Genomic DNA, 25,666 nt, shown 5'->3' on the forward strand with positions numbered 1-25,666 from the left:
ATCTATAGCACCCAAAGGAGGCTGCGGGTGGTAGGAATTGAGGCAGCGTGTGACATCCCCTCTCTTCTTCCTACAAAAAGCTGGGAACACTTTTGGGTAACCTTTACTTGCTAGAAACAGTCAAACCACTAGTTAAATTATAATATACATGCAAAAGGTTGTTTAAAACAAACTTTTTATTTAAAAATAAAACTTACTGCATCTCATTTCTTTGGCTACTCTCCTATTTTCTTTTTATATATTTTCTTCATTGTCCTTGCTTTCCTCTAACTTTTCTCTACACTCCTCCCCTATTTGCCGTATGTCTACACTACAACATTAGGCCAATTTTATTTAAGTCAACACCGAGCCTCCAATTTAAACAATTTAAACATGATTTTGCATGTCCCCACTATGCTCATTGTGTCAGCAGTGTGCAATCCTTGCTAGCAGGGCTTGCATCGACTCACAGAACACTGCACTGTGGGTAGGGTGACCAGATGTCCCGATTTTTGGGTCTTTTTTCTTGCATAGGCTCCTATTACCCGCAACCCCCGTCCCGATTTTTCACATTTGCTGTCTGGTCACCCTAACTGTGGGTAGCTATATCACAGTGCATGAGCCGAGTGGAATGTTGGGTTGGGCTTGCAATGCCTCATGAGACCAAAACATTTGCGTGGGTGGTTATGGGAACATGGCATTAGCCTCCTATGATGCACATCCCTCTCTCCCTCCCTACCTCCCTCCCTGAAATCAACGGCAAACAAACCAAGCCTTTTTCACACCTTTTTTCCTAAGCCTGGGTTATCCACGTAGACTCCATAGCATGGCAAGCATGGACCCCGCTCAGCGGTACACTGTTGTTGTGAGCATTACAAACACTTTGCACCTTATCCTGCAATATTTGCTCAGCCAAAGCAGGAGCTGCCATGCGGAACAATGTGATGCCACACTAGCAGCCCTGCTGGACGCCAAGGAGTGGAGCAATTTGCAGATGCTGGCGACAGTCATGCATCACCTTGACATGGTGCAGTGCCGATTCTGGGCCCAGGAAACAAGCACTGACTAGTGGGACCGCATAGTTATGCAGCTATGGCGGAGCGGGCAAACTTTTTGGCCTGAGAGCCACATCTGGGTATGGAAATTGTATGGTGGGCCATGAATGCTCACAAAATTGGGGGTTAGGATGTGGGAGGGGGTGAGGGCTCTGACTGGGGGTGTGGGTTCTGGGGTGGGGCCAGAAATGAGGAGTTCAGGGTATGGGAGGGGGCTCCAGGCTGGGGCAGGGGTTTGGGATGCAGGAGGGGGTGAGGGCTCCAGCTGGATATGTGGGCTTTGGAGTGGGCCCAGGGATGAAGGGTTTGGGGTGCAGGAGGGGGCTGTGGGCTGGGGGTGGAGCAGAGGGGTTCAGAGTATGGGACGGGGCTCCAGGCTGAAGCAAGAGGTTGAGGTGTGGGGGGGGTAAGGGCTCTGGGCTGGGGATGCAGGTTCCAGGGTGGGGCCAGAAATGAGGGGTTCAGGGTGTGGGATGGGGCTCTGGGCTGGGGCAGGGGATGGGGCGGGGAGTAAGGGCTCCGGATGGGGGTGCGGGCTCTGGGGTAGGGGTGGGGATGAGGGTTTTGGGGTGTAGGAGGGTGCTCCGGGCTGGGACCGAGGGGTTCAGAGAGCATGAGGGGGATCAGGGCTGGGGCAGGGGGTTGGGGAGCAGGAGGTGGGCAGGGGTGCAGGCTCCAGGCAGCGCTTACGTCAAGCAGCTCCCGGAAGCAGCAGTATGTACCCCCTCCGGCTCCTATGCGGAGGCGCGGCGCCGGCCAGGTGACTCTGCATGCTGCCCTGTCCTCAGGCACCACCCCTGCAGCTCGCATTGGCTGTGGTTCCCGGCCAATAGATGCTGCAGAGCTGGTGCTTGGGGTGGGGTCAGTGTGTGTAGGAGCCAGAGGGGGGACATGCCGCTGCTTCTGGGAGCCGCACGGCACCATGGTACACATGAAGCAGGGCAAGCCCGCAACCTCGCTTCCCTGCAGGAGCTCGAGGGCCATATTAAAAGGTCTTATGGGCCAGATGCAGCCCGTTGGCCATAATTTCCCCACCCCTGAGCTATGGGATGATGAGCAGTGGCTACAGAACTTTCAAATGCGCAAGGCCACTTTCATGGAACTGTGTGAAGAGCTTTCCCCAGCCCTGAAATGCAGCAATACTAAAATGACAGCTGTGGTGACTGTTGAGAAGCGAGGGTTGATAGCTGTGTGGAAGCTTGCAGTGCCAGACTGCTACCCGTCAGTGGGGAATCAATTTGGAGTGGGTAAATCTACCGTGGGATCTGCTGTGATCCAGGTTGCCAGAGCAATCAATAGACTTCTGCTAAGAAAAGTTGTGACTCTGGGCAACATGTAGGATATAGTGGATGGTTTTGCTGCAATGGGGTTCCCTAACTGCGGTGGGGTGATAGACAGGATGCATATCCCTATCTTAGCACCAGACCACCTTGCCAAAGAGTACATGAACCGAAAGGCATACTTCTCAATGGTGTTGCAAGCGCTGGTGGATCACAGGAGCCGTTTCACCGACATCAACGTGGGATGGTCGGAAAAGGTGCATGACTGTTCAGAAAGCTGCAAGCAGGAACTGTCTTTCCAGACTGCAAAATAACCGTCGGTGATGTTGAAATGCCAATCGTGAGCCTGGGAGACCCAGCCTACCCCTTGCTCCCATGGCTCAGAAGCAGTACACAGGCAGCCTGGGAAGCAGTAAGGAGCGGTTCAACCATAGGCTGAGCAAGTGCAGAATGGTGGTGGAATGTGCCTTTGGACATTTAAAAGGTCGCTGGCATAGTTTGCTTACTAGGTTAGACCTCAGTGAAAGCAATATCCCCATTGTTGTTGATGCATGCTGTGTGCTCCATAATATCTGTGAAACAAAGGAAGAAAAGTATCAGGGGGTAGCTGTGTTAGTTTGGATCTGTAAAAAGCAACAGAGAGTCCTGTGGCACCTTTAAGACTAACAGATGTATTGGAGCATAAGCTTTCATGGGTGAATACCCATTTCGTCAGACGCATGTGACGAAGAAGGGAAGAAAATTTCCGGAGGGGTGGGGGGTTGAGGCAAATCACCTGGCAGCAAATTTTGAGCAGCCAGACACCAGTGCAATAAGAAGAGCACATCGAGGTGCACTGCATCGCTGCGAGGCTTTGAAAACTAGTTTTGACCCAAAGTAATATGACGTTTATGTGTGTTGTTCCTTACCAAGCTGTCCCCTTCATTGCATGTAAACTACATTCCTGCTAACCACAGTGTGCTGAATGAATAAGGAGCCTTTTCTCCTCAATCCGTGTATTTTTATTATGCTTACAAACACTGAGAGACAGTAAAGAAAAGTAAGATAACCTGGGGCAAAAGGGCTGATAAAACGGGGGGGAGGCAGGAGAGAAACAAGGACAGCTTGCTTACAGTTGCACCGCAATAACAATCAAAGGTGTGGGAATGGGCACTTTCTGGTCCTTGTACTCTCCCCTGGAGTTGAGTGCAAGGGATACCCGACTTCCCCCAGCTTCTCTCTCCACCCTCTCCCCCTCCTCCCTCCCCGCATCGTAGGACATCTGGGAGAGGAGGATGTGGAACTTGGCGACAATGGCAGCAGGTTCAGCATAGGCCGCAGAGGGACTCTAGCATCCAGTTGCCTTTCTTGAACCTCAATCAGATGCCTCAAAATGTCTGTTTGCTCCCTCATAATCCGCACCATCTCATCTTGCATGTCACGCTTGTGTTCCCTGCATGCTCTTTTGTCCTTGCAGTTATTGTGCAGGCTGTTGGACAGTGCAATCATCCATGTGCTGAGCTCCGTCTTGTCACTCTCGGAGACACGCATTAACTCATTGAACATGTCCTCCCGAGTCTTCTTTTTCCGCCTTCTAATCTGGGAAAGTCTCTGTCCCAGTGTGGAGGATGCGCCTACGGACAAGGTTTGTGCTGCAAAGAATACAAAGCATAAGGGTAGCATTGACAGCGTGGTGCAAGGTTAAATCTTTTCATAAAAGAAACACCCCTCAATGCACTTCCCTCTAAGCCACAACGTAAGCAGAACCACTGGCTACTGCAAGAGTGGGTTTGCTGCTACAGCCACAGTGAGTAAGGCTACAAGGCATAGGTGAGAGGTCTTGTGTTGCAGCTTTTGTTAAGACATCTTTGGGATCAATGGTTCCAACCTCAGCACAGCCCCCCTTCCCATAGCAACCTGGATGGTGCTTGATGGCAGGCACCAGTGTAAAGCCCCGCAAATAGTTTGATTGTTACAAAAGCGGCACTGTGTTGAGGTGGAAGGGAGATGAACAGGAAGCATTGTCCCACTCCTTCATTAAATGCTGGTTGCAATACGGGATGATCCCTTCCAACCACAACAAGGGCACATTTGAGAAAGCATGGTTTTGTGACCCAGAATTAATCAAACAGGAGTGGATTACTTATCAAATTGCTTGCGGTTTAAGGGCTAGCATTTAAAACTTTCCCCGTTTCCCCTAGGTAACCATATGCGATATCACTTTCCTGAAGGTAACAGAGGCAGAAAGGGAGCAGATACTGCAAGTGTCTGGGTACAGACCTGGTCCTTATGCTGCAATGCTGTGTGCCACAGTGATGTCAGAAGAGTTAATACTGGAGTGGCATGGGAAAGTGTCCTACTGTGGTGGACGAAATAAGGCAGCCCTTCCCAGAAACCTTCTACAAAGGATTGCAGAGTACCTCCAGGAGAGCTTCCTAGAGAGCTCCATGGAGGATTCCCAGGCCATCCCCAGGCACATAAACAGTCTTTTTCGGAGAGCACCCTCTGTGTAGCTGGAGTGGCCGGGGGCTGTGGTCAGGAGCCCAAGGCCATGGTCAGGAGCAGAGACGTAGCTGGGAGCAGGGCCACAGTCGGGGCTGGGGCCAGAGCTGCAGCTGGGGCTGCAGCCAGGAGCGGGCTTGTAGTCGGGCCCAGGGCCAGGGAAGGAGCTAGAGACAGAGTGAGGCTGAGTGGCACTCCCACCCCACCCTCCATGGGGGCTGGCCTGGGCCATGCTGCACCCCCCCAAAACATTCCTCCATGCCCTCCTCGGGGGGAGGGGGGTGTGCCCCACAGTTTGGGGACCACTGGTGTAGAGCAAATGTAGCTGTTTTTACCACAAGGACATGTAATCCACCAGTGCTACACCTCCACATGTGTTTTTGCCATGCCATCCAACCTAGGGTTAATAAAAATAGCGGTGACTGCTGTATGCTAGCACTTTCATTTTGCTAGCAACAGTGCTGGACAAACTGTGCAGAGTCCAAGTGTAGCCAAGGGGCACTACAGATGGCAATGGACTTAACTTTGTTGTGAGAACCTTAACTCCACTTGTTGATCAAAAGACCTGACATCCAGGACAAATATTGACAGAAAAGCCTCAGTGCAGCTGAGTTGGTAAAAGCCTGTTGGTAAAAGCCTGCCAAAAGCTTATAATGCCAGTGGTAAGAGTATACAGATGCTTGCAGATTGTCTGTTTTCTAAACTTTTGGCATACTACACATCCCCAGATGGATATACTTTCTGTTACATATAATATTTAGGGTTAAAAATACAACATTAAGCTGGACAAGAAGAAAATCAGGAGATGAAAATACTTGGTTATGCTTAATTTAGTTGAGTTAATATTGCTGTGACAGCCTTAACTTTTTGCACATCCTCATGTTGGGTATTTTAATTTTGGACATTTATGCTGTATTAGCCCTTCTCTCTGCATTTCCCCTCCTAGGCTAAAATAACAGTATTAATAAAAAGAACGAGGAGTACTTGTGGCACCTTAGAGACTAACACATTTATTTGAGCATAAGCTTTCGCGGGCTAAAACCCACTTCATCGGATGCATGCAGTGGAAAATACAGTAGGAATATATATATACACTGAGGACATGAAAAAATGGGTATTGCCATGCTAACTATAACCAGAGTAATCAGTTAAGGTAAGCTATTCTCAGCAGGAGAAAAAAAAACTTTTGTAGTGATAATCAGGAAGGCCTATTTCCAACAGTTGACAAGAAGGTGTGAGTAACAGTGGGGGGGGAAATTAGCATGGGGAAATAGGTTTTATGTTGTGTAATGACCCATCCACTCACAGTCTTTATTCAAGACTAATTTAATGGTGTCTAGTTTGCAAATTAATTCCAATTCTGCAGTTTCTCATTGGAATCTGTTTTTGAAGTTTTTTTGTTGGAGAATTGCGACTTTTAGGTCTGTAATTGAGTGACCAGGGAGATTGAAGTGTTCTCCGACTGGTTTTTGAATGTTATAATTCTTGATGTCTAATTTGTGTCCATTTATTCTTTTGCGTAGAGACTGTCCGATTTGGCCAATGTACATGGCAGAGGGGCATTGCTGGCACATGATGGCGTATATCACATTAGTAGATGTGCAGGTGAACGAGCCTCTGACAGTGTGGCTGATGTGATTAGGTCCTATGATGGTGTCCCCTGAATAGATACGTGGACAGAGTTGGCAACAGGCTTTGTTGCAAAGATAAAGGTTCCTGGGTTAGTGTTTTTGTTGTGTGGTGTGTGGTTGGTGGTGAGTATTTGCTTCTGGTTGGGGGGCTGTCTGTAAGCAAGGACTGGCCTGTCTCCCAAGATCTGTGAGAGTGAGGGATCATCCTTCAGGATAGGTTGTAGATCCTTGATGATGCGCTGGAGAGGTTTTAGTTGGGGGCTAAAGGTGACAGAGTGGCATTCTGTTACTTTCTGTGTTGGGTCTGTCCTGTAGTAGGTGACTTCTGGGTACTCTTCTGGCTCTGTCAATCTGTTTCTTCACTTCAGCAGTTGTAAGAATGCTTGATAGAGATCTTGTAGGTGTTTGTCTCTGTCTGAGGGGTTGGAGCAAATGTGGTTGAGTCTTAGAGCTTGGTTGTACACAAGGGATCGTGTGGTATGGTCTGGATGAAAGCTGGAGGCATGTAGGTAAGTATAGCGGTCAGTAGGTTTCCAGTATAGGGTGGTGTTTATGTGACCATTGCTTATTAGCACTGTAGTGTCCAGGAAATGGATCTCTTGTGTGGACTGGTCCAGGCTGAGGTTGATGGTGGGATGGAAATTGTTGAAATCACGGCTTCTTTTCCATGGGTCCAGATGATGAAGATGTCATCAATGTAGCACAAGTAGAGTAGGGGCGTTAGGGGATGGGAGCTAAGGAAGCGTTGTTCTAAGTCAGCCATAAAAATGTTGGCATACTGTGAGGCCATGCGGGTACCCATAGCAGTGACTTGAAGGTATACATTGTCCCCAAATGTGAAATAGTTGTGGGTGAGGACAAAGCCCAATCACCAGGTTTGCCGTGACAATATGGGGGATACTGTTCCTGATAGCTTATAGTCCATCTTTGTGTGGAATGTTGGTGTAGAGGACTTCTACATCCATAGGGGCCAGGATGGTGTTTTATATTAATCCCCCTGTGAGGCAGTGTTGTCTAGTGATCAAGGCTTTGAACTGTAACCCAGAAGACCTTCCTTCTAACCCTGGTTCTGCTGTACGACTTTAGTAAATTCATTTCACCTTTCTGTGCCTCAGTTTCCCCTTCAATCTAAATGCCCAGCTGCTTTGTTCTCAAAGCTTCTCATGGGCTCCCCCAATCAGTGGTGGTACTTAGCCCTCATGTGGTAGCCAGGACTGTCGGGGTTGTATAATGGGGAGCTGTGGCCCCCGATTCCCGTGGGTGAGGGCACCGAGTATTGCATGGAGCTAGGAATCGACCCTGAGGACGCACTGGCCGCAACTCCCCTGCTGGGCTAGCGCCCCCCGCCCCACAGCCCCCTGCACGCGCGGACCCGGCTCCCCCGCCCCCAGCTACCTGCGGCTGCCGCGGATTGGCTGGCTCGGCCCCGCCCCCAGCTGCTGACGTGCGCTGCCTCGGTTTGACGGGCAGGTATGGCCCGGGCGCCATGTTGCGAGCGGAAGCGGGGAGTGAGCGGCGCTGAGGCAGGGTAGCTCCGCCGGGCGGGAGGCTGAGAGGCGGCGGCAGCCAGAGCCGGGCAGGGCCCTCCGCTGGCCGGGGCGCCGCACCGCCACGCTCCCGCACTAGGGCTCCTCGCCCTGCCCGCGCCGGGGGCTGCCCTCGCCCTGGTCCCTCGCCCCGCGGGGGCGCTTGAAAGCGGAGCGCGGCGGCGGCGGAGCCGAGCCGGGACGATGCCGCTCGCGCAGCTGGCGGACCCCTGGCAGAAGATGGCTGTGGAGAGCGCGGCCGACAGCAGCACAGAGGTACGGGGTCCCGCCGGGGGGCAGCGAGACACCCCCCCCACCTCCTCCCACCGCGCTCCGGCAGCGTGGGGAGGGGGCCCCAACTCTGCGGCCCGAGCCCACGTTCCCCCTGGGGGCGCCCTGCCCTTGAGAGGGGCCCCTGGTGGACAGCGAGCGCCGGGCGAGCCGAGGGGAAGGGGCTGTTCGCGCGGCGCCCCGCCCCGCACTCCTGCCCCCGTGGGGAAGGGGCTGTAAATAACCCCCCGGCCTGCAGGACTACGGGCCACCCCGGCTGGGACGTGCTGTCCCGTGAGCCCCGCGTGGCTCTCCCCACCAGGATGGCTGTGTAATGATGGGGAGCGCGCTGGTCCCGGGGCTGGGCGAGCGAGGTGTCACGCACCCCCCAAGTTTATGGGAAACTTTCCCTTGTGGTGTGCGCGGGTCGCTCGGCCGCGGGGGCTGCGGCGTGGGGAGCGCGGAGCTGGCTGGTGACAATAGGTCAGGCGAAGGCCGGAGGGTGTGGGAGCCGCACGGGACTTTCCTCTCTCCCAGCTGCTGCTGCTCGGAGCTGTGCCCTGGTGTCTCGCTCCCTCCCTAGCCCGAGTGAGTCTCGGCTGCGTGCCGCTTCCTTGTCTGTAGTGACCGACCCCCACGCAGGGCGATCGGCCGGGACCCCATCACTTCCGGAGGGGGGGGTGTTAGCCTGCACCCTCTAGGAGGAGAATAACCTGCTTCTGCGCTGCTGAACGACTTGGCTGGTTTTGTTCCGTTCCGGTATCTGGTTACTGTCACCGCGAGTTCCCTCTTCCCGGAGTGGCCCAGCCTCCTCCAGACACGCTTCCCAGCCAGCGGACACAGAGTTGAGGGAAACTAGCTCCTAATAGGGCAACTCTTTATAGCCGCCTGACCCTGTGGCAGGCCAGGCAGGCGTATAAGAAGCCTGGCTTGACCTTACTTAATGTCTCTCTCCCACAACCTTTTTTTTTTCTCTCTCTCTCACTTCTTTGCTGTTGGAAAAGGACCCTCATCCCTCCCATCCCAAAAAGTCTTTAAGCAGAGCTGGGTTGTGCCTGCAGTTCTTGCTGTTTCGCAAGCATTTAGGATACCCTGCCTCATGTTGGTAACACTTGCTGTTTGGCCAGTTTTGGGGAACATCCATGCAATGCTGTTCAGTGTGGTTTCCTGCTGTTTGCAGTGCGGGGACAATAGGATGTTGGTGTGGTATGACATCAATGTCACAGTTCCGTATGCGTTTTTAGTTACTAGACTGAGTTGTTCCAAGTGCTGGTGAGGAGATTCAGATCCCTTTGTGGGGGTGGGGTGGGGAGGATGATTAATTAGAGCTGTAGTCGCTTCCAGTTTTCATTAAATAAAGAATTGTGTGCTAATGTGGTTTGGACACCAGGTAATAAAGGCTTGCAAAGTTATAATAATGCTGAGAAACTTGCCCCATTGCTTCCTGACTGCCTGCCACTTAAAAGGAGACTGCAGATTAATTTGACCTCCAGTGTAGCAGTTCTGATATCACAATAATTTAAAAATACCTACCATTCTTACAGTAGTTTTCTCACTGATCTTCATAGTGGTAGTTCTAGGTGAAATAATTTTGGAAAGGAATATAATTACTAAGAAGAGCAATTTAACACTGGTTCTAGGAGGACAATATTTTTCCTTCCTGAGACTTATCCACCATGACTGAATTTTTAACATAATGTGAACAGTGTCCCTTTAATTTCCTCTTCATGCTATGTATATTCTTTGTAATTAGGAAACATAGCAGCTAAATGCTGTGAATACTGTATAAGGAAGCCACAATACTAAATTTAAAAGGTGTTGCGTTGATGCATGTGTGTTATTAAATATGTAAGTTTCCATTATTCACTTGATTTCTCATTCTTCAAAATACTGTGTTTGGAGACTTTGTAAAAAACAAACATTTCAGAATGTATTCAGTCATTTCATAAAGAAAAGTTATGCATGTAAACAAGGCTGTTCTGTGCTTACGTTATCATATGAGATTTAAGTTATGTAGAAACACTACAAAAATTTATAACTACACCTATCTGCAGGGTTTACGGTGTAAAGCCCAATCCTAACAATCCCATGCTGTGCTTCACATATGGGTATAATCCCAAATTATTTCAGGTTTACTTCTTAGAGAGGACACAGATAATCATTGCTGCTTTGTTAGTGAATGTTCATACTGTACAGGTACCTCTGTGTTTTTTGGTTTATTTTAGTAAACATTTGTTTTGGAACAGACTTAGAATATTAAGTTACTACAGTAGAACCTCAGCGTTACAAACGGTTTGGGAATGGAGGTTGTTCATAACTCTGAACAAAGCGTTACGGTTTTTTCAAAGGTTTACATGTGAACATTGACTTAATACAGCTTTGAAACTTTACTATGCAGAAGAAAAATGCTGCTTTTAACCATCTTAATTTAAATGTAACAAAGCACAGAAACAGTGTTCGTACCTTGTCAAATCTTTTTTAAACTTTCCCTTTTTTTTAGTAGTTTACGTTTAACACAGTACAGTACTGTATTTGTTTTTTTGTTGTTGTTTTTTTGTCTCTGCTGCTGCCTGATCGCATACTTCCGGTTTCAAATGAAGTGTGTGGTTGACTGGTCAGTTCATAATTCTGGTGGCAGTAACTCTGAGGTTTTACTGTATGTAGAAAAAATATGAATATTTGATTATTGAATTTATACATAGAATTGTTAAAAAGAAACTAAGTGATGTAGGTGCCCAAAGCCTGTCAAAATTCAGTGGAAGTTAGGTGTCCAACTTCCATAAACTCCTTTGGCTGGATCACAAAAGAAGAAAATAGATTTGAATATAAAGGTTGTTTGCCTGAAAGCTGTCTCTTTAAAAATAGTCAGGTTTTAGATCAAGTACCTAAACAAATGGCTTAAATACTTAACCATATATTTAATTTACACGAGTTAGCCTTATTAGCAGCACTGCAATCTCTTGACTACAGTCAGATCCATGTGGGAGGTCTCTTGTCTTCATGGAGTCCTTTTAGGACTTCTTCTCCGTAGCTATATGTTGGCTGTCCTCTGCAGCTTTTGTAAATCATGTACATTTACTATGTTTGCCATAGATATTCACTAAGGACTTGTTCACACTGTGATTCTGCAGTGCAGACCATGAAGGTCGTAACTGCAGGGCGCCCCAAAGTGTTACCATGTAACAGCCCCATGTGGATGCAGCTGGTGCGAACTGAAAGGTATATAGTTTGCATTAACATAGTCCTCTTTCAAACAGTTATATTGCAACATTTTGTGTTCTGCGGTTTGCACATCTGTACTCCGCACTGTGAGGCAGTATAGACATAGCCTTACTACTTAATGCAGCCCTAAGGAAATCATAAGTTGTTATAGCAAACCTTATTTTTACCTCAAGTTATACCAATGTTGGGGTTGATAGGTATTTTTTTCTGTGAGGGAAATGAAGTGCCAAGCAAACTGATAAAAACATAAATCCATACAATTATTAAAGTTGAACAAGAGGGCATTTGATTCACTATATGTTTCTACAGTACCCCAAAAAACAGAGAACTCCTGAATGAGCTCTCAGGACATTATTGTAATGTAAAGCATTTTGGAGTAGTTTGTGTTAATGATGATACATAAAAGAAAGTTATTATATATAGTGCTTGAGGGAATATCCAAAGTGTAAATCAAGCTCTGTTAAAGCCAGTGGAACTATACTGCTTTACATCAGCTTAGGTTCTTGCTCTACTTCCTTAACCAGCATCTATGTCCCATGCTGAGTATATACTATATGTTATGTAACCATGCACAAGACATGTTGGCCAAGAGTTTCAAATATTGGAGTCTTAATGTTAGGCTCCTAAATTTATATTTAAGCACCTGAACAAGCAGCCTGGTTTTTCAAAAGTGTTGCACTCCCATTAACATTAGTCAATGGGCAGTGTCTAAATATGGGTTTGGGAGCCTAACTTTCAGCACTTAGTTTTGAAAGTCTTGCCCATCACAAATAGAGATTGTTTAAAAGCAAGATATTTTATACTCATTCTTTCACTTACGTGCTGAATCCATGATTATCTTGTTCTTGTGGCAGTCAGTGGGACATAACTACTACTTAAATGACTGGGATGAAGAGGAATGTCAGTGAGTGATGTTGATGCATAAAAGCATATCTAATAAGGTGCAGCATTGATGCTTATGACCCCATTTTTGCTAATACTTACACACATGCATAACTTTTAAGTACATGAGTAGTCGACCCAAAGTCAAAGTTAAGTGAATGCGTAAGTGTTGGCAAGATCGCATCCGTTCTTTGCCACCTGCAGTCATAGTGTTCCAGTTGTGATTACTTCTGTACTTATTTTGTATATCAACCCTTAGAATATGACATACTTCTGGGGAATAAGCCACAAGAACAAATATCACATTTGCAACAATCCTTTACATAATAAAAACAGGGAAAGAAGTACTGAAAACATAAGCAGGATTGTCTAAACAGAATGTATCAATGGATATTGAAAGTTACTCAACTCTTTACCACTACTGCATTGTCCTGAAGAATTTCATCACAAAATGTCCTCTAAATAGTTCTTTATCACTTCTTCTAAAGTATTTATCTATTCTAATGCAATATTTCTTGGAGTTTGCTTACATTTGTAAGTCTGACAAATGAAACTTTTTAGTGTAGTTTTATTATAATAAAGCATTCTCATCTGATGCTTGTCCATAATATGTAATACACCTTGTATTTCAAAGACTACTGTACAGGAGAGGCTCATGGATTTTCATGATTACATCAGTAAAACGGATGTCATATCCATGTGAATATGACACATACGAAACCTGCCATCCTTGTAGTACTTACTGCCAGTGATTTCATATTGGTAGCTCTAAACTTGTGAATGTTTTGCTGCCCTAAGGCGCAAGTAACATTTCTCACCACAACTACATACCTAGGAGACTAGAACTGGGAGTCCATGTGGGAGTGAAAGGCAGATTGAATGGGGAACTGGGACTGGCTGGAAAAGGAGACTGGAACTGACCAAATGAGAAAGGGAATGGGTTGAGGAGCTTTGGGTGGTGAAGAGACAGGAGGGGGACAGAAACTGGTGAGAAGGGCTTGGGGGGAAAATAGGCAAAAGAATCTCTACCCACTATAGAACACTTCTCTCCAGAGCCTGGAATGGGACCCAAGACTCCTGAGTCTCACCATTCCCTCTACTGTCAGCAATTGTGTGAAGCCCACTGGCTTCCCAGCCACCACACCCACCACACTGGATTGCATTTCTTAGTTCTTGTTTCAGTGTCCCTTTCAGAGATTAAAAATTATAGTCCTGAGATTTGCTATAACCCTGTACTAGTGACAAAATTACAATGTTCAACTGAGGAGTTAGTGACATACTTGCATACTATGTAAAACTACAAACAATATACACTTCTACGCCGATACAACACGACCCGATATAACACGAATTCGGATATAACGCAGTAAAGCAGCACTCCGGGGGGCCGGGCTGCTCACTCCGGCGGATCAAACCAAGTTCGATATAACGCAGTTTCACCTATAACACAGTGAGATTTTTTTGGCTCCCGAGGACAGCGTTATATCGAGGTAGAGGTGTACCACTGAAGACTGAGAGTCTCTGCTTTCCAATAGTGTGCAGCATTATTTTTTGTTCTTAGTGGACTATAAAGCTAGGTTATTCCGATTATTATCTCATATGGGCTAGAATGAATACATAGCTTTCCTAACAGTAGCTCTAGCAACAATATCAATTACTGATATAATAAAAAGGATTGTTTCGTTCTGCTGTTCCAGCTGCAATAGAATGTACAGGGACAACAGTAGAGGTGCAATCCTCCCTTGCCAAGAATCTTACCTAGTAGCTTTTAAACATGAAAAGTCTAAATATGCCACAGGCACCTAAAATGTCTCTTGAATAAAGATTTTATGAAGGATAATTCTTCATGTCCTCCAAGCAAAGGATGAAAACCCTATGCCATTGAAACAAAAATATAGACACCAGTATTGAAGGTTAGCACATCAACGTGAATTCTCTGTTCATAAGGCTTTCAGCATCTCAATATTCCATAGATTCCAAGACCAGAGAGGACCGATGTGATCACATAGTCTGTCTTCCTGTATAACACAAGCCCTAGAACTTCCCCCAGAATAATTCCTAGGGTATATCTTTAAGAAAAACATCCAATTTTGATTTAAAAATTATCAGTGATGGGGAAGTTGTTCCAGTGGTTAGTTACCCTCACTGTTGTTAAATCTATCCCTTATTTCCGATCTGAAGTTGTCTACCTTCAGCTTCTAGCCATTGGATTGTTAAACCTTTCTCTGTTGGACTGAAGAGCTCATTATTACATATTTATTTCTCCTGTGTATGTACTTGTAGACTAAAACACCGAGGAGTCCTTGTGGCACCTTAGAGACTAACAAATTTATTTGGGCATAAGCTTTCGTGGGCTAAAACCCACTTCATCAGATGCATGGTGTGGAAAATACATTAGGCAGGTATAAATACACAGCACATTAATAGATGGGAGTTGCCTTACCAAGTAGGGGTCAGTGTTAACGAGCCAATGTAATTTAGGTTGAAGTGGCCGATTCTCAACAGTTGACAAGAAGCGGTGAATACCAAGGGAGGGAAAAATCACTTTTATAGTGCTAATGAGGCCAATGCAATCAAATTGGCCTATTTCAAACAGTTGACAAAGAAGGTTTGAGTATCAGCAGAGGGAAATTACTTTTTGTAGAGACCCATCCACTTCCAGTCTTTATTCAGGCCTAATTTGATAGTGTCCAGTTTGCAAATTAATTCCAGTTCTGCAATTTCTCGTCTGAGTCTGCTTTTGAATTTTATTGTTGAAGAATTGCCACTTTTAAGTCTGTTATTGAGTATCCAGGGAGATTGAAGTGTTCTCCTACTGGTTTTTGAATGTTATAATTTTTGATGTCTGATTTGTGTCCATTTATTCTTTTGCGTAGAGACTTTTCAATTTGGCCAATGTATATGGCAGAGGGGTATTGCTGGCACATGATTGCATGTACACCTCTACCCTGATATAACGCTGTCCTTGGGAGCCAAAAAATCTTACCACGTTATAGGTGGAACTGCATTACATCGAACTTGCTTTGATCCACCAGAACACGCAGCCCCGCCCCCCCCCTCCCCCCCCCCCGGAGCGCTGCTTTACCGCGCTATATCCAAATTCATGTTATATCGGGGTAGAAGTGTATCACATTGGTAGATGTGCAGGTGAATGAGCCCCTGATGGTGTGGCTGATGTGGTTAGGTCCTATGATTTTGTCCCTTGAATAGATATGCGGACAGAGTTGGCAACGGGGTTTGTTGCAGGGATTGGTTCCTGGGTTAGTGTTTTTGTTGTGTGGTGTGTAGTTGCTGGTGAGTATTTGCTTCAGGTTAGGGGGCTGTCTGTAAGCGAGGACTGGCCTGTCTCCCAAGGTCTGTGAGAGTGAGGGATCATCCTTCAGGATAGGTTGTAGATCCTTGATCATGCGCTGGAGAGGTTTTAGTTGGGGGCTATAGGTGACAGCTAGGGACGTTCTGTTACTTTCTTTGTTGAGCCTGTCCTGTAGTAGGTGACTTCTGGGTACCCTTCTGGCTCTGTCGATCTGTTTCTTCACTTCACCAGGTGGGTATTGTAGTTAGACTGTAATCAAGTCACTCCTTCATCTCTTCTTTAAGCTCAATAGATTGAGCTCCTTTAGTCGATCACTATAAGGCATGTTTTCTAATCTTTTAATCATTCTCGGGGTTCTTCTGTGAACACTATCCAGTTTATCAGCATCCTTCTCAAATTATGGCTACAGAACTGGACACAGTATTCCAGCAGCAATCGCACCAGTGCCAAATACAGAGATGAAATAACCTCTCTGCTCCTACTCAAGATTTCCCTATTTGTGGATCCCAGGATCACATTAGCTCTTTTGGCCACAGTGTCGCACTGAGAGCTCATGTTCAGCTAATTATTCACTCTCCTCTGCCCTACAATTCTTTTCCAGAGTCACTGCTTCCCAGGGTAGTGTCCCCATCACATAAGTATGGCTACATTCTTTGTTCCTAGTCGTATTAAATCACTATTGCTTGTGTGCGTCCATCTTACCAGGTGATCCAAATCACTCTGACTTAGTGACCTGTCCTCTTCATTATTTACCTTTTCCCCCAATTTTTGTGTCATCTGCAAGTTTTATCACAGATGTTATATTTTCTCCCAGGTAACTGATAAAAATGTTTAATAGCACAGGGCCAAGAACCAACCTCTGCCGGACCCCACTAGAAACACACTCACTCAGTGATGACACTCTGGTTACTGTTACATTTTTAGGCCAGGTAGCCAGCTTTTAGTCCCTTTAATGTGAGCCATGATAATTTGATATTGTTCTAGTTTTTTAAATCAAAATAAAGTAATAAAAAGACCATGCATTTCAGTCATTCTGTATCCTAGCGGGTCAGCAAGGAGACAAACCTCTTCTTTGACCTATGTTCTCTTTCTCTAGACGCTTGCACCAGATAGGCTTTGTGGAAACTGCAAACAAAGGTACAATATTTCCTATCAAGCCTGGTGTGAGGGATGAGCCTTACCTAGAAGTTTTTATTAACAAAAAAGCAATATGGTAATCCCTGCCCCTGTGCCTAAACATTTTTCTTTCTAGGTCAAACCTGTCTCTTGGCATCTTAATCTAGGCTGGCACCATATACCGTGGGTTGCTCGTGCGCTGGCCAGGGAATGGAAGGAGGGAGAACATAGTTTAAAGGAATGAATTAGCAAGTGACTATAATTATAATGAGGACATGACTAAAAGAGCCCCCCACTCACCTTGATTTTTAGGAGCTCTCCCTCTCAAGAACTGTAAATGATCAGCTTTTCAAAATCCATGCAATGGCCTGATCTTTTATTCCTCACCCTTCTTCAGCTCTTCTGAGACACGCTATTTTGATTTCTTGGAGAAGAGAGCATCACCAAAAAACTCCTAGCACTTAATCCTTCACCTCTTCATACAAACAGTAAAAACCTCGGCAAAGAATGTCATTGAGGTTTAAACAGCTATTTAAACATGTCAATTTTTGCAGTATATGGGAAGCAGACAGACAGTCTCAGCAGTTTGTCCACAGAGGTTAATCAAATAATTGTGAAGATGCTCATTTCCAATGTTGGATACCCACCGTTGTAAGCCCTGTGCTTTGTCAGTTTACTTACTGCTGTTAATGTTTTTAAAAGCTTTACAATTGTGTGTGTGTGTGTTACTTTGCAATAATATGGTCCATAGAGACAACAACAAAAACCCCACAATTATTCAAACTACCTTTAAGTTTCTGTTTTCTAATAGATTATTGAATTGGGACAAAATACAACATGGTTTTACAAAAGGTAGATCATGCCAAACCAACCTGATCTCCTTCTTTGAGAAGGTAACAGATTTTTTAGACAAAGGAAACGCAGTGGATCTAATTTACTTCGATTTCAGCAATGCATTTGATACGGTTCCACATGGGGAATTATTAGCTAAATTGGAAAAGATGGGGATCCATATGAAAATTGAAAGGTGGACAAGGAACTGGTTAAAGGGGAGACTACGACGGGTTGTACTGAAAGGTGAACTGTGAGGCTGGAGGGAGGTTACTAGTGGAGTTCCTCAGGGATCGGTTTTGGGACCAATCTTATTTAATCTTTTTATTACTGACCTTGACACAAAAAATGGGAATGTGCTAATAAAGTTTGCAGATGACATGAAGCTGGGAGGTATTGCCAATACAGAGAAGGACCGGGATATCATACAGGAAGATCTGGATGACCTTGTAAACTGGAGTAATAGTAATAGAATGAAATTTAATGGTGAAAAGTGCAAGGTTATGCATTTAGGGATTAACAACAAGAATTTTTGTTATAAGCTGGGGATGCACCAGTTGGAAGTAACAGAGGAGGAGAAGGGCCTCAGAGCATTGGTTGATCACAGGATGACTATGAGCCTCCAATGTGATATGGCTGTGAAAAAAGCTAATGGGGTCTTGGGGTGCATCAGGTGAGGTATTTCCTGTAGAGATGAGGTGTTAGTACTGTTATACAAGGCTCTAGCGAGACCTCATCTGGAATACTGTGTGCAGTTCTGGTCTCCCATGTTTAAGAAGGATGAATTCAAACTGGAACAGGTACAGAGAAGGGCTACTAGGATGATCCGAGGAATGGAAAACCTGTCTTATGAAAGGAGACTCAATAAGCTTGGCTTGTTTGGCCTAACCAAAAGAAGGCTGAGGGGAGATATGATTGTTCTCTCTAAATATATCAGAGGAATAAATACCAGGGAGGGAGAGGAATTATTTAAGCTCAGTACCAGTGTGGACACAAGAACAAATGGATATAAACTGGCCATCAGGAAGTTTAGACTTGTAATTAGACAAAGGGTTCTAACCATCAGAGGAGTGAAGTTCTGGAACAGCCTTCCAAGGGGAGAAGTGGGGGCAAAAGACATATCTGGCTTCAAGACTAAGCTTGATAAGTTTATGGAGGGGATGGTACGATGGGATAGCCTAATTTTGGAAATTCATTGGTCTTTGACTGTTAGCAGTAAATATGCCCAATGGCCTGTGATGGGATGTTAGATGGTGTGGGATCTGAGTTACTACAGAGAATTCTTTCCTGGTGTCTGGCTGGTGAGTCTTGCCCACATGCTCAGGGTTTAGCTGATAGCCATATTTGGGGTCGGGAAGGAATTTTCCTCCAGGGCAGATTGGCAGAGGCCCTGGGGGGTTTTCGTCCTCCTCTGCAGTGTGGGGCATGGATCGCTTGCTGGAGGATTCTCTGCACCTTGAAGTCTTTAAACCACGATTTGAGGACTTCAATAGCACAGACATAGGTTAGGGGTTTGATACAGGAGTGGGTGGGTGAGATTCTGTGGCCTGCGTTATGCAGGTCAGACTAGACTATCATAATGGTCCCTTCTTACCTTAAAGTCTATGATTCTATGACTTGTAAATAATTATCAAGCAGTGTGATCAAATGAATATTTATTTAACAGCAGAGTATCTCAGATAATTTACCCCATATCATCTTGGTCAGATAATTGCTTAACATAACTGGAAAAGGGCTCCTAGGAAACAACAAATACACTGACGTTCTCTGAATACATTGATGAAATCTATGGGTATCTATCAGGTCTGATGCACCTATTTCATAGAATCCACACAGCTTCATGTTTTGACATTCCACATCCTTGCTGAGAATGGCATAAATCCAACCTATTGTGTCTGTCTTTGAACCAAAGTCATGTAGTGGGAAACTTAAGAGAATTGAGGGTCATCTGAGACTCAAAGACCCGTTATGTCTGGTATAATCAAATACTAGAATCCAGAAGGGAAACTTCATAAGAGGCAGTTTGTCCTCACAACAGACATTCCATCCAGGGAAATGCTTGAAAGAACTACCAAACAACTTGCTAGTTGAAGGAACATAAGATTGGCCAGCCCAAGGGGGTCAGACCAAAGGTCCATCCAGCCTAATATCTTATCTTCCAACAGTGGCCATGAGGTTCAGAGGGAATGAACAAAACAGGTAATCATCAAGTGATCCATCCGCTGTCGCCCATTCCTAGCTTCTGGCAAACAGAGGCTAGGGACACCATTGCTGCCCATCCTGGCTAATAGCCATTGATGGACCTATCCTGCATGAATTTATCTAGTTCTTTTTTGAACCCTGTTATAGTCTTGGCCTTCTGTTATAGCCTTGGCCTTCACAATATCCTTTGGCAAGGAGTTCCACAAAATGACACTGCATTGTGTGAAGAAATACTTCGTTTTGTTTATTTTAAACCTGCTGCTTATTAATTTCGTTTGGTGACCCCTAGTTCTTGTGTTATGAATAAAGGACTATATCTAATAGCCAGAAAAAGTTCTAGACAAATAAGGCAAAGGATCCATCAGTAAGGTTCAGCATCATAATCCTAATCGTAAACTTAGCCCTGAAAAAGAGAACAGTGAGAACTGGAATTTCTAGTAGATGGCAGTCGGTGGATCCTGCTTGATAGCTTATATCTTCAGCCTTTGAGTGGCATAGATGTCTATCAAAGTTTGAAGCATTTCTCTAGCCCAGCTGTCATTTTCCCTTTTCAGAACATCCTGGCAGCTGTGTGGCATTGGGGAAAGGAAGGAGATCTCTGCCACTTCATTCTTCACCTGTATTATTATTATTATTATTATTATTATTTTTTGCAGGGGGTATGTTAGTTATCACACTTTAACTCCAATACCTGGTTCTGCTTTGGGCTTTCTCCAGCAGCATAAAATAACATGTTTTTGATGGTTTTGCAGCTGGTCAAAGAGTTCTGAACAACAGAATCCTTTTTAGTTTCAATCTATTGCTGCTTCATAAGTAACAGAGACACTAGAGCTGTCTGTCTACAAGAGAACTGAAAATAATGAATCAACCCCTTTCTAACTACGTCCAGTGACCAAGATGAGCAGCAGTATAATGAGAACTATGTTGCACTTAATATAAAGAGAGATAAACTGGTTGCGTATGCTCTTGAAAGTGTTAATAAGTAGGGCCGTGACCTTCAAGCCTGACCATCATTGTCCCATTAAAAAAAAAATGAATTTATCCATTCCTGCTTATGGCTTTTTTATTACTACAATCTAAACTGCAACAATAATTTGTTTTATGGAATCTTTGACCGTGATGATAATGGTTTGGTACATGTCGTTGGTCTTGGGAAAAAGAGTTTTATTTCTGTTGAATAACTCCCATTGTGGGACTCATTTGGACTAGTGGTATACTATATGGGGATTGAAGTTTGGATGTTGCTCTGTGCTGTCCACAATATGCTTACCTTTTGGAAGGGGATCATCTTGTATCACACAATTGAACTTTTCTGGGTTTTAGAGACAAACGTGCTCATAATGCTATAGTGATGGGGGTCATGTAAGCACCCAAAGAAATGTTTTTCTACTTTTTAACTGAATTCAATCGGTTTAGTAACTTACTGTCTATTTGCTATGTTTATTGTAGAATGGGCAGCAAATTATGGATGAACCTATGGGAGAAGAAGAGATTAATCAGCAAACAGTAAGTAAAAGATTTCAAACATAAGCATGTATAGCTTTATTTTGTGGTACATTGTTATAGGTCACTCAAAGACTAATAGCTGGCTATAACTCTCATAGTGTAAGCCCTGTGTTCATTAGACCTAAATTGTTTATCATGGATCTATATTTTTGAGGAAAAGCTCTCTTCCTTGCTGACCCACTGGTTCAGTACAGTATCCCTCGTGTTTATTTCAGTACTAAATTCAGCTTGTTGTACAGTGCTCACAATATTTTTAGTGTGATGCATGTTTCTCTATGGAAGGCACAAAGCTGTATCTTGTAAAAGTCAGGGGAAAACCAGTTGCTCTGACAACTGGGAAGGGCACAGAGGTGGCATTTGGTACTAGGTGGCTTTTGGTAATAGGGAAGGGATGCATTTCTTTCCCCCCCTTTTGGACAGAGGAAAAGGTGACGTTGACTTTAGAAAGGGAGATAGAATACAGGAATTCACCCGTCACCCCAGAAATTCTGAAAACTATCCACCATACAGCACTCATTATACCCAGTGTCAGTGAATAAAGCACAACAGCTGTTTTCTGCTAAAATGATTATCAGTGCAGTAGTTAAGAATGTTGATGGTGTCAGTAAGTTGCAGAGATGGACATTGAGCTAGTAGGCGCTCTGCAGATTACAGCGTTAGCTAATATCCAGATTGTGAACAAAAAATTCAAGTGATGGTCTGCACAAATTCCACTGATGTACATGTGCATGTGAGATCAGATTATTTTTGGCTAGAAGTGACCATCAGGCCTTGTTTGCATTCAAGTGCCTTTGCAGCCCCACCTGGGGGCATAAAAGATAGAGCAGGCCCAGCCACCCCTCAGTTCTTACTGCCTTGGCTGTGAGATCAAACCATTGGCCGTGTTCCCTTACCTTGTGCACCATGCAATTAGGTTATCTTGGTTATTAGTTGTATTGGTATTAGTTAACATAATTAAGTTTCTTTTTGCCCATTGGCGGGTACAACTTTATTGTTTATTTATTTAGCATATTTAGACAATAAGTTTCTGTTAGCCTAACCACCCTCTTCCTCCGTCATTCAGGGGCACTGGGATCATGGCAGAAGCCAAGAAACCAGGATTTAAGATATCTCTCATGTGACATTTCCTTACCCATCAAAAATTGTCACTCTTAGTGCCTGATATGTTGTGGGGAAGGACACATTATTGGATGTTGTTTTGTGTGGTGGTCTTTCTCCAAGCCCACCCAGAGAACAAGGGCAATGAGGCTGAAACTTTTCCTGCTGGAGAAATCAATGCAAGCTGCAAAGTAATGGAGATCTTTGGAGAGCCTCAACATGCAAGCTAGTTGATCTGTCTATGACCTGGTGAGCTGTGACACCCTCGAGCTTCTGGACTGCTTCGTCTTGGAGGCCTCATTCATTTACCACTATGTCAGTATTAACATTTGTTAAAGGGAGAAAGGAGCACTGCTCCAAAGGCATGCTTATACTTAAATGCCATGGAAGGGAACCTAGCAAGAGGCAGAAGAATCAACTTGACTTGTGCAAACTCAGTGAAAGGTCTTAAGATTGAGAAGCCCCATACATATACTCTGTTACTGACCTTTACAGTAGCTCACTCAGTACTCTCTTCATCTAAGGACAGTGCTGCCCATGATATCAGCCCCTCAGCACCAACCCCAGCACAGTGACTTGGTACCTGGTGCCTTTGCACCAACTGCATTCTCCGCATTAACTAACCTTGGTACTAACTAGCTTTATGGTACAGTAACTCCTCACTTAAAGTCATCCCGGTTAATGTTGTTTTGTTCCTGATCAGTTAGAGAACATGCTTGTTTAAAGTTGCGCAGTTCTCCCTTATAACGTTGTTTGGCAGTCCCCTACTTTGTCCACTGCTTGCAGAAAGAGCAGCCTGTTGTAGCTAGCTGGTGGGGGCTTGGAACCAGGGTGGACTGGGAGCCCCCCATCAGCTCCCTGTTCCCCTACGTTCCCTGTGCGGCAGCTGCCCAGCAGGCTAGCAATTGCCTGGAAGTTTAGCTGTCCCTCCCCCCACTGCTGTGAGCTGCTCCAGGGAGCTTCCTGCTTGCTGTGCGGGGGGGGGGGGGGGGGGGGGGGGGGGGGGGGGGGAAGAGAGGTGCTAATGTCAGTGTCCCCCTGCACCCCGGCCCCTGGACCCCATCTCCACAGAGCAGGGGGGCGGGACAGAACAGGGCTCAGGATGGAGAGAGCTTGCTGGCAGCAGCTGCTGTCTCAACTTACTGATCTAATTAAAAAGGCAATGTACTTAGAGTGGGGTCAGCATACTTAAAGGGGCAACGCGTGTCTCTCTCTCACACAAGGTGTGTGTCTCTGTCTCTCTCTGCCATGCTGTTTCCCCTCCCTCCATTCGTGCTGCCTTGTAGAGTGTGAGGCTACATTAACAACAACGTGTTAACCCTTGAGGGTTCAGCTGAGTGCTAGTTCATCATTTAGCAGTAAAGCATTCCCTGGAAAATATTCCACCCTCTGACTTCACCATCTCAGCCAAGCTTCACAATCATCATTGCTGTGTACACTATTAAATTGTTTAAAACTTATACTGTGTGTGTGTGTGTGTATACACACATGTTATAAGGGAGAATTTCACCAGAGAAAAGACTTTTTAGTCTTTTGGCAAAAAAAAATTTCCTGGAACCTAATCTCCCCCCCCCCCCCCCCCCATTTACATTAATGCTTATGGGGAAATTGGATTTGCTTAACATCGTTTCGCTTAAAGTAACATTTTTTCAGGAACATAACTGCAATGTTAAGCAAGGAGTTACTGTATCCAATGCATTGGTACTGACCACCTTGACACCAAAACAATATGCAGTACTGGGTGACCTCTCAGTAGGCCTGGGCCTGACATCCCCTCTACTGGAGAGACTTAAATAAGTCAATACTAAGGGTATGTTTACACTACCCGCCGGATCGGCGGGTAGCGATCGATCTATCGGGGATCGATTTATCGCGTGTAGTGTAGACGTGATAAATCGATCCCTGATCGCTCTCCTGTCTACTGCTAAACTCCAGCTCAGCGAAAGGCGGAAGCAAAGTTGATGGGGGAGCTGCGGCTGTCGGTCCCGCGCTGCGAGGACGCAAAGTGAGTAATTCTAAGTCGATTGAAGATACATCGACTTCAGCTATGCTATTCTCGTAGCTGAAGTTGCGTATCTTAGGGTACGTCTATACTTACCTCCGGGTCCGGCGGTAAGCAATCAATCTTCTGGGATTGATCCCGGAAGTGCTCGCCGTTGACGCTGGTACTCCTGCTCAGCGAGAGGAGTACGTGGAGTCGATGGGGGAGCCTGCCTGCCGCATGTGGACCCGCGGTAAGTTCGAACTAAGGTACTTCGACTTCAGCTACGTGAATAACGTAGCTAAAGTTGCGTATCTGAGTTTGAAGTGGGGGGTTAGTGTGGACCAGCCCTTAGATCGATCCCCCCCCCCAGCGTAGACCTGGCCTAAGATTAGAAAAATACAAGACTATTCAGCGAATATGGTAGTTCATACATGTTAAGAGCCCAGTACTATTTTGATGGCAAATTCTTTACAATTTAAATCTAGTAAAAAATCAAGAATATTTTTTTTCCAAAGGGTAGTTTTTAAGAGGTATTATACCTTGTTAGTCCTCTATAATATGGTAAATTTGGAAGACAAATATAGTCCAAGGCAACACACCTTTAGCATAACCAGGATGAATTGTGTTGATTTTTTTTACACTAAGGTTTATTTATCTTGTTCTTACAAAAATACAGTTGGTGGTACACCATGACACTGATCTAATTTCCTGCTCATTAGGCAGAATAGGGAAAAGTTAGTTCTTCGACTTCTTGTCCCTATAAGTGCTCCACTGTAGGATGTGAATGCATCCATGCACTCCTGATTGGAGATTTTAGTCATCAGTGTCTGTAGGTCCTGCGTCCTGCACACCCTCATGCTCTGCCACCACTCCAATTCCTTCTCAACTGCCCTCTGCTCGAGAGCGGTGTCCGATGTTAGCTTCTTGGCTACTGCCTTTTTTTCTAGTATTTTATGTATTTTTGTCTTTATTGTTTTAGTTTCAAACCCTGCCAGACTTGTCACAGGTCTTTCTCCCTCAGCAAAGGGCATTCCAGTTGCCTTGAAGAGTCCCCCATCCCATCTAAGTGCAAGATGTGTGTCAGCTTTAAGAGCAGATCTCACATGATGAGGGAAGATAAGTTGAAGGAGGTTCCCCACCAATACATCTGTGAGCAAAACCCATGGAGAAGCTTTGGAAGGGAAGCACTCTAAAAGGGAAAAAAGCACATTTGCCAGAAAATTGAAAAGAAAGGGAAAATCATCTCTGAGGCCAGGAAACTAGGAGACCTTTACATCCTGGTATGGGTAC

The 25,666-nt window shown here is 45.3% G+C and overlaps 1 protein-coding gene across 2 annotated transcripts in view; it reads left to right on the forward strand.

The window, feature by feature from the left end:
• Positions 1 to 7,889: 7,889 nt before the first annotated feature.
• The window catches only part of RPS6KA3 (ribosomal protein S6 kinase A3), a 127,461-nt gene continuing 109,684 nt past the window's right edge, over positions 7,890 to 25,666 (forward strand). For both annotated transcript variants that reach the window (XM_034755488.1, XM_034755497.1), the window contains exons 1-2: positions 7,890 to 8,228; positions 21,238 to 21,294. In XM_034755488.1, coding sequence (XP_034611379.1) covers positions 8,157 to 8,228; positions 21,238 to 21,294 — 129 coding nt within the window. In that variant the 5' untranslated portion in view covers positions 7,890 to 8,156. The remainder of the gene's footprint in view (positions 8,229 to 21,237; positions 21,295 to 25,666) is intronic.

Source organism: Trachemys scripta, chromosome 1 (genome assembly GCF_013100865.1).
Source record: "Trachemys scripta elegans isolate TJP31775 chromosome 1, CAS_Tse_1.0, whole genome shotgun sequence".
NCBI lineage: Eukaryota > Metazoa > Chordata > Testudines > Emydidae > Trachemys > Trachemys scripta.